This window comes from Trachurus trachurus, assembly GCF_905171665.1.
Source record: "Trachurus trachurus genome assembly, chromosome: 6".
In the NCBI taxonomy this organism is placed as follows: Eukaryota; Metazoa; Chordata; class Actinopteri; order Carangiformes; family Carangidae; genus Trachurus; species Trachurus trachurus.
The window spans coordinates 3,489,949-3,499,756 of record NC_139897.1 but is presented as its reverse complement, the minus strand read 5'-3'; the positions used below and the strand labels follow the sequence as shown (position 1 = coordinate 3,499,756).

Here is a 9,808-nt window from a genome sequence, read left to right as displayed (position 1 = left end):
CTTGTCCTTTACCTGTTCAACCAGACCAGTTGTTAGTTTCAAACCCATGAGAGGCAGTGAACCAAGCGCTCAGCAGGGGGGGGGGGGGGGGGGGGGTCGGGGTCTACAGGATGGTACAGCAGTAGAGAGGGAGATACGTTGATGGGAGCAGTTTGACCCTTCTGGTGGACCGGGGGAGGGGGGGGGGGGTAGGTGGGGCCATGTGGAGCTCAGCCCTCCATCCCAAAGTCCTCTGTGAACTTCTTAACCTTCAGCAGGTCTTCGGTGTTGACGGTGGGACGGGTGGTGGACAGAGAGCGCAACATGTCCGACTGTGAAGGAGGCGGAGACACAAGTGGTCGTTTTAGTGTACAGGATGTAACTACAACAGTATGTAACTAACAGTAACAGTCCCACACTTAACAACCATTTCATTTGTTATTGTGTCTTCATCATTCATCATCTCTTTCATCTACTTTCACCAATAAACTCATTTCCCACACAAATCAACTGTGTGGTTTTACCTCATGAATATTTGACCCTTGATCTATTTGTGTTTTTTCACTCCACAGTGAATTTCATTTTCATCCAAATCAGTTCAAAACACTTTGTCCATCCTTCAATTTGACTCAAGTCTTTGGAAACAAAAACGTTGTGTCATGATGTTGTGTCTTGGACCAAACAAACACACTCCTTTACATGGGAATGGGATTTGTAGGCTGTTGTGTCAACCACCACAATGCCTATGCTGCTAACATTACACAACAGAGTTGTGTTTACTTTAACCGACTATTGCAGGCCTTGTGATTTGGTAACTGCACTTGGCCATAATGTTGTTTCAATTATTCACTGTGCAGCTCTATATTAAATATAACAGGACTTACAACACTGCTGTGTCAATGTAGGTTTAATATTAATGCTGCATTAAGACGGACAGACAGTTTCTTGTGCTCCAACTGTTCAAGTCTGGCTGCATTGACATGAGCTTAAAGGTACAATATGTAAGAAATCTAAAGCAATTGGCTGTAAAATCGTCCTAATATGTCACAGAGACTCAGGAATAATGTGCATATAACATACTGAACTCACCAACAACAATCCTACAGCCAAGATATTCGCATTAAAAATGTTTTTTTGCAGACCGCAAATCATGTTTATGTTTTGAATTTCTATGGTTGGCATGTGTCGCCACCCAGCGCTTTCTCCCAGTCACAGCGTCTGTGGCATTTCAGCCTCCGGGTTGCCAGTTAGCTTCCACTGAGCTGCAGCTACGGCTGGGAGATAAAACGAGATCATGAAAAAAAAAAAAGATTGTGTTCTATTCCTTGATATCACACGGTAGAAATAAGCGGCTTGTCACTCTGCCGTTTGATACACAGCTTGCTGTTGAGAGCATATAGCCTAGTTAGTTTGAGCTGCTGCTAACGCTAAAGCTAAAGGGAAGAATGACAAAGTGAAAGTTAGAAAAGAGGGAGGAAAAGTGGCGAAATGGAGCCGATGGTAAATTAAGTGATTGTGAACGTGTCTCCGGTCGTCATGTTTTATGATTCCACGTCAAAAAGTGGAGGAGAAACCATAGACTGAAAAGGGAGAAACGGAATGAACCGGAGCGGCTCGCGTCGTTTATTCTGCGGTTAGACGTCTCATATGCTGGCTCATCTACGGCGTGAATAACACGCACTAAGGCTCCTGTAGATGCGGGGTTACAGTGTGTGTGTCTGTGTGTGTCAGCGCTGCACACACAGACACACAGCGTCGGAGCGGTAATGTAACTGTTAACAATAACTTGCAGATCACCTGAGTGACGTGAACTCCGCTCGTAGTTACTGAGTCAGAGCAATAAAACAGTGAGGTTGTTGATGAATATTTTGCTTTTTACTCTGCTTTGAGGCTTTGAGACTGAGTGAGTGAGCAGAGCGGAGGTTAGCGCGTCGCTGTCTGGCAACCTGGAGTCTGGTGGGTAGGGGAGGGGGGACAACGCGCTGCTGTGTTTTGAATTTGACTGCAGCAACAATTTTGGCCACATTCTTACATATTGTACCTTTAATGTTGTCATAGAGAACACATGGTGCTGGGATATATAATAATAAATGACTCTTTGAGGACTTGTTCAGTATTAATCTATGATAGAGACCTTTTTGTGAACCAGGGGCTACGAGTCCTTACAATCACTCCTAGTCCTTTTGAGAACAGGGAAGAGGATTGAAAAACCAAATTTCAATAAAAAATATCATCAATATTCTCTGATCTACATAAACAGTATAAACAGTGCTTAACTGTGCTTCTGTATTGTCACTAAATCTCAATCATTGTCCTCAAACTCTTACTTTTTAACCTTTGTAGCACTATCACTCACCATGCAGACTATGGGCTCCAGTAGCTTATCACTAGGCACATCCATCCAGGTCATCTCTACGGCTGCAGGGTCGCCAGGGGAACACGGAGTCAAGAGGTCATCCACCATCACCTGGTTGTTGCTTCTGGATGGACCGCGAACCTGCAGGAGCAGCCACCAGACGCGTAAAAAATGATGTCAAAAGATTCACCGGAGCAAAGCCGCGACCGATCCCACATGAACTCACCTTTTTGAAGTGCGTGGCAGACTGGACCTTCCTAACGGGCTGCATGAGCGCGTCCCGGACGATGATGCTGATGTCGGCTCCGGAGTAGCCGTCGGTTTTGTGCGCGAGCTGCCGCAGGTCGGCCTCGCTCAGGCTGTGTGGCGTGTTGCCCAGATGAAGACGGAACATCTGAGACCGAGCCGGTTCCTCCGGGAGAGGGATGTAGATACGCTTCTCAAATCTGACACGTGACAGAGGACAAGGAACGTTCAACAACGTGATCATCAGCTTCACATCACAGTAGATGAGCAGCACTCTGACCTAGTAAAGGCTTTACAGAGCCAGGCTGTTTGTATCTGAACCAGGGATGTCACGATTAGAGATTTTCTTGGTACGATTATTGTCGAGAGTAATAATTACAGTATTACAATTATCACGATTATTATGCATTAATTAATCTCACAACACAATGAATATGTAAAATCAAATTTAGTCAAAATATTTAAGTATCTATTAATGTAGGACCAATTAATCAATTGGTGTTTGAAATATTGAAGTCATTAATTGTCATCTACTGTATACCAAATGTTTAACTTTATTTTAATTACAAATGACACGCTAACATTTCAATTCCTACCAATTCAATGTTACGTACGTAAATGGACCGGTATCTGTGCATTCACCTTTACTTTGGCGCTGATCTGCCGATATGGTTCCAAAATAATATTTTTTGGAAAGTGACGGTATTTAGGAATCTTGACAATGAATTAATTGTGGCGTTTAATACCACGATTAAATGTGAAAACAAGTAATCGTGACATCCCTAATCTGAACGTAACACAGTTACAGATACATCAGTGTGAATTCTGTGAAAATGAAGAAGAGCATTCACCTCCAGCTCACTGAAGCAACAAGGTCTGATAGAAACCGTTCTGTTCTCTATTCACTCAGTGGCAGAACCTTTTCAAACTTGCTGATTGACAAAACCTTTAAAGATGCGACCTGTTTTGGTTTGGAACTGAACCCAGCACAGTAATGTCTCATACTGGCAGCAAATGTTTGCTGCCAGTATGTTCATTTACATATATTATCTTCCACTACGTAGCCAAGACGGCGATCATTGAGGGTAGGAAGTGTCCATCGTTCCACACTCAACTTTTTGGCCATTATGAGTGCACCATCCGGGTACTTACAGTGCACTGCATTTTGACATACTTGTCAGTTGAGACGCACTTACATACTCAAAATAGTTAGTGTAAGTATGGAAGTATTTGAATTTAGACACAGCATTAGTTTGGTTCAAGTCATATGTTTTAGTGAACCTACATGCACCTTGCATTACACCTTCCTAAATGAACGGACAACGTGCACTCGCAACATCCACATCCACTCAAATATAAATAATACCCTACATTTTAAAACAAATCACTTCTACAATATTTACTTTTTAAGTCTTTTTTTTTTTAGCTGAGCACACAAACATCCTGAACCAGCTGGCCTGAATCATGATGTACAAGTACAGTGAAATGTCTCCTATGAATGACAGAGATGTATTTAGGTCTCCTGTGGAATAAAAGCATTTGTTACTTGAATTATGTCCCCAAAAAACCCCTGTAAAACAAACTCAGGGTGAGAATAAGTACAGAGACACCTGACCTTCTGCGGATGGCAGCGTCGAGCACCCAGGGGATGTTGGTGGCTCCTAACACCAAGATCCCATCGTTGTTGTTTCCCACACCTACAAAACCAAAGGTCTTCCATCAGCACCAGCACTTCCTGCTTCCCTCAGTCTCCACTGAGGGTTTTTTTTATATAGCAGACCTTCTACATAATAATAAATACAGAATTTGGTACTGCACACTCTTCAGTTGTGCATTCTTATTAGGGCTGGGCCGATATGCTTTTGTGCCGATTCGATTCTCTAACGATTTTTGGGTCCCGATTCGATTTAAATTGCGATTCTGATTAAACAAGTATTGCGATTCGATTTTACCAAGTATTGCGATTTTATATTTCAATTATTGTGATTTTCTTTTCTTAAACAAGAGCAGGTTGAACCAAACACTTGAAATTACATCATAAGTCATATTTACAAAAACAATACACACATCACATCAGTTTGTCTGTTGTGTTCGTTTGTTCACATAGATATCTGTGAACAAACGAACACAACAGGCTGATTTGACTTTGTCAAGTGTAATGGCACAGAATACATGATCGTACAATACAGATTGGTCGTCCCAAAAAAAAAAAAAAAAAAAAAATCGATTCTCATATGAAAATCGATTTTTAAAAAGCAGCAGAAAAAAATTGCGATTAATATAAAAATCGATTTTTTGGCCCAGCCCTAATTCTTATTGTACATCAGTCTGTTTGTTGTGTTTCTTCAGCTCATCATCAGCTCACCCTGCATCTGGACCAGGAACTCTGTCTTGATGCGTCGAGCAGCCTCGCTCTCATTCTCATTCCTGGAGCCGCACAGAGAGTCCACCTCGTCAATGAAGATGATTGAGGGCTTGTGTTGGCGAGCCAGGTCAAACAGGTTCTTCACCAGCCTGAGAGAGAGAAGGTGAGAGACAAGAACAGCACATTTGAAAGGAGGTGCAGTAGGATACAATGATGATTGTGATGAGGGAGTGTCCTTGTTCTGGTCTGACAGGAAATGAGTTTACAGAGAGGTGGAGGTAGGTTTGATCAGCTTCAAAAACAAGCCACAGATGTTTGATCACTGCAAAAAGAAGCCCATGTCCTGACTTTCCCTGTTTATAACACATTGATTTCAGGTGTCTGAGAGGAGACATACTTCTCACTCTCTCCCAGCCACTTGGACATGAGGTCTGAGGAGGAGACAGAGAAGAAGGTGGAGTTGTTGGCCTCGGTGGCCACGGCCTTGGCGAGGTACGACTTCCCCGTCCCTGGAGGACCGAACAGCAGGATGCCTCTCCACGGAGTTCGCTTGCCTGAGAACAGAGAGACGGTCGGTCATACTAGTGTACGAGTTACTGGGGGAGCATCCAGTAGCCCGCTCCAGCTGTGCAGGACAAATGAAGACAATGACCATGAAAACATTTACTGCTCTACCAACTAACGGTCAAAAGCAGCTTTCCAGCTCTACAATAATAAAATAATAATAATAATCAAAACTAAACTATCTAAATATACAAGAGTTATATTTATTATGAAAATAACACCTGCATTCCTCACACATAGTAGGGCTGGGACGATATGCTTTTCTCCCGATTCGATTCTTCTACGATTTTTTGGATGGTGATTCGATTTAAATTGCGATTCTACGTTATTGCCGATTCTCTCGATTTTTAGTCTGCATTTTTAACATTTATCTGCACACAAATACTGTAGGAGCCTATAAATTAACATACTCCATTATAAAGTGAACTTAAACCCTTTTCAAAACCTGTATTCTCTGTATGTAAAAAAGGCGAACAAATGCACATTGCACAATATTTTTTTTTTTTTAAATTCAATAAAAAAAAAAAAAAAAAAAAATAAAAAAAACTATTTAAAAACGTCAAAAAAGATATTGCGATATTTATGTGAATCGATTTTTTTCTCCCACCCCTAACACATAGCAGCTTTTACTGTATGTAATTAGTGGATGTAAGCAGATGTGGAGGCATCAGATGCAGCAGTACCTGTGAAGAGGTGAGGGAATTTGATGGGCAGGATGACAGCTTCCTTCAGAGCTTCCTTGGCCCCCTCCAGCCCGGCCACGTCGTTCCACCGGACATTGGGCTTCTCCATTACAATAGCACCTGGACACAGAGGCAGGAGGACAACAGTAAGAGCTTAACAACCCTGAAATGCAAACTTGGGGAAACTCATCATGCCAGCCATTCACCTGGCACTACCCAGAACTCATTACTTTCACTGAATCTGGTAGAGTTTTAAATTACATCAATTATTTAGGTCTTATGTCTTTCCATCAGTCATAATTATTATTATGTCACGTCTGTCCGTCCTGGGTGAGGGATCCCTCCTCTGTTGCTCACCCTGAGGTTTCTCCAATTTTTCCCTGTTAAAAGGGTTTTCTATGGAGTTTTTCCTCAGTGGATGTGAGGGTCTAAGGACAGAGGATGTTGTTGTGATGCCATGTAAAGCCCTTTGAGACAAACTGTTTGTAAAAACAGGCTATACAAATAAAATTGCCTTGCCTATTGCTGAGCTGTTGTCATTGTTAATACTTTCATAGCCTGTTCCTTTTTTTTTTTTTTACTATTTGTCACCACAATCATACACAACACTTGGAAATGCCAAATTGTGCCTATCACAACCGCTGTTTACACCCATTTCAGTTGGCTAATATTTTGTAGTCTGTATAAATCTTTACTGTATCAACAAACCCTATTGTCTTGCTTTTGCACCAGTCATCAGAAACAAGGAGGTCGTGAAAAAAAGACAAAATAACAATTTTAGTAATTTCACACCCATGATGGATTTGCCTACTCACCCATGAGTTGCTCCTGTAATTTCTTCTTCTCTGGGTTTTCACCCTCGCTGTCACTATCACTCCTAGGATGAAAACAGAGCCATGTAAAATAACAGGAAAACCAGAGAATCCCACTCCTAACGTCTACATGCTCACTGACAGAGCAGGGGAAACCACAACATACTTGTCATTGCTCTGTGCCTCCTTCACAGGCTTCTTGCCCTGTTTGTCTTTATTCTTCAGGTAGTCCTTGAGTTTCTCTGCTCGGTCCAGGTACTGCATACATTTTGCCCGTATGCTTTCCTTTGCTTTGTCACTGTGGGCCTCATCTATAGGAAAAAACGATTTCAATGCAGCAGCATGAATAAACCCAATATTTAAGTCAATGGAAGAGCGTAATAGTTAGTGTAGGATGGATAGTTGAACCTCCAGTCATGCTGTAATACTCACATTTGATGGCATGTAGGAAATACTCCACAGCATGCTGATACAGGCGCAAGGCCTCCTCATAATTCTTTGCCTTGTCTTCTTCTGTGGCTTTAGTCACAAGATCAATCGCTTTCTGCAACAAACAGATATAAATCATATCACAGGACAGATGGAGACACAAACAGAGGCAGGAAAACGTACATGATAGTCATCATTGTATTAGTCTGCTCATGTGCACAGTGAAGCTGCAACCAAAACAAAGCATCAGTGACACATAATGTCATACAATAAGATCATATAAGTTTCATTGTTATAAAATTAAATTTACTGTACTGCTTTCTTCAGCCAATCGCCACATTTAAAAGATCCATAATATAATATTTCGTTTTTCTCCTATATAGTGTCTGTAAACAGGAGCCACAGCCCAGCTAACGGGCTCTTACCGTTAGAAACATCACCCAGCTGGGGGTTGACGTCAGTTAGCAACCCACAAACACATGCACAACAACCAAATTAGTCAAAATTATTTTATTTCTGAATGATTTAGTTAATAAACACAGGGATGTTAAATGAATATGTTTATGGTTATGTTTCTGTAAGACAATGGAAGTACTGTTAAGTGAACTGGCTTGCCAACAACAATGTCAGCGGGCTTTGGCGTCAGCTGTTTTGTTAGCAGCAGCAGGTTAACGTTAGCTCGCTGCTGCTGCTGTGAGCTCAGAGAAAGACAAGTTATGTCCAGTTGTAGCCGTAGAGCTAAGGGGCAGCAGCAGCTAGCAGCAGCTAATACCCTAACGTACCTGCAGTGTTGACGTTGTCATTTCATCTCACTCTTCTGCTAACACCGCCCAGATTTCTATCCTCCCCCAAAATGTGGATGTGTTGTGACGAGAGGGACGCGTTAACAGCCCTGTGTGGTCGGGAGGCGGCGGCTTGACATGACGAGACTGCGGCTTGTGTTTGCTACAGCTAGCAAAGATGACAGCCCTGCATCGACCCAGACCCAGCGAAACCACAGGAGCACTGCGTCTGCCGACAAGCTAGCTGCTGCCACACACACCACTTCCGGTGGAGACCTTCAAAATAAAACGCACACTTAGACGCTAAAACCAGAGAATTTCTGGCTCTGCTAAAACTCAGATTATATAATTTAACTATATACAGTTGTTCAAAACAAAATCCATGGACTTATTGTTGTGGAAAAAGGATACAGGCGTCCAAGAGAAAAGGGGAACTGAGGCACTCTGTCATCAGGTGAAAAAAAGATAGAGCAATGGAAGCAAAACAGACACTGATAAAGACTTGGGTCAATACGCGTAGGTCTGTTTTGTTGCTTTTGCTGTCAAATAAAATTTGAAATAAAACGAATAAATATAAATTTCTTTCACCCGACGCCTGCATTATTTTTCACAGCAAGAAGTCCACCCGCCTGGCTGCCTCACAGAAGAGCATCTGTCTAAGATCCAAGCAGCGCTTCCTCCTTTATTTCTTTTATACAGCTCTGGAAAAAAATAAGAGACCACTGACAGAAATGTTTCTTAAAAGCATCTCTACATGTATGACAGAAATTCTTTTCTTTTCTTTTTTAAATACCAAAACAAACACAACTCATTCTACTTAATGAGACACTGATGAGGTCATCACCTGAACCACATCTGGTTTTATAGAAAGATTATAAAAAACACTGCTGGGATTAAACGTTGACATTATCCCACAAAAACTGATTTATAAACTCTTCCTGAGTTAAAATATTCTTGCTGTGTTGTTTAGGAATAAATATGAACATGTTTTCTTTCCATTATTATTATTCAAGGTCTGAAAAGACTTGATATTTTTTGTTATTTAGACTAGTTTAGTCATTTTCAGCCAATAATAGCTCTAAATGACAATATTTTTATTTCAATTTTGGGAGAAATGTTGTCGGTAGTTGATAGAATAAAACTAAATATTTTTTATTTAATATTACTCAAACACATATCTATAAATAGTAAAACGAGAAATGATCAATTTCGACTATTTAAACCATACCATATACCATACATTTCTATTTTCCGGTTGCACGCATAGACTGTATATAAAACTGGTAGATTGACGAATGAAACAGGAGGAGATGCTTCCGGTGAGCGCAGCTGGCGCCACCAAGTGGTACTGTAGCAGTAGTACACCCACAGGATACCACTGACACTATACACAATACAGTACATGAATATTTTATTTCAACAAACCACGCCGTGAACTTATTTGATTTGTAACAGTTTTATTGGTGGATATTTACATTTGAGATTATTACATTGCTATCATACATTGTATACTGTGTTTTGGAAGGAAGTCTAAAATACTTTGCATATGACAGGTTGTTGCAGCAGCACTTTATCGTCTTGTGACCTTTCAG

The 9,808-nt window shown here is 41.3% G+C and overlaps 1 protein-coding gene across 1 annotated transcript; it reads right to left on the bottom strand.

Moving 5' to 3' along the window:
* Positions 1 to 99: 99 nt before the first annotated feature.
* On the bottom strand, positions 100 to 8,445 carry vps4a (vacuolar protein sorting 4 homolog A). The gene is made up of 11 exons (XM_083974120.1): positions 8,217 to 8,445; positions 7,438 to 7,549; positions 7,172 to 7,316; positions 7,009 to 7,070; positions 6,194 to 6,313; positions 5,344 to 5,500; positions 4,947 to 5,095; positions 4,197 to 4,278; positions 2,562 to 2,781; positions 2,336 to 2,476; positions 100 to 311 (listed from the first exon to the last, which is right to left on the bottom strand). Exons 1-11 carry the CDS (start codon positions 8,235 to 8,237, stop codon positions 210 to 212), a joined length of 1,311 nt encoding a protein of 436 aa, XP_083830246.1. The 5' UTR covers positions 8,238 to 8,445; the 3' UTR covers positions 100 to 209.
* Positions 8,446 to 9,808: the final 1,363 nt, after the last annotated feature.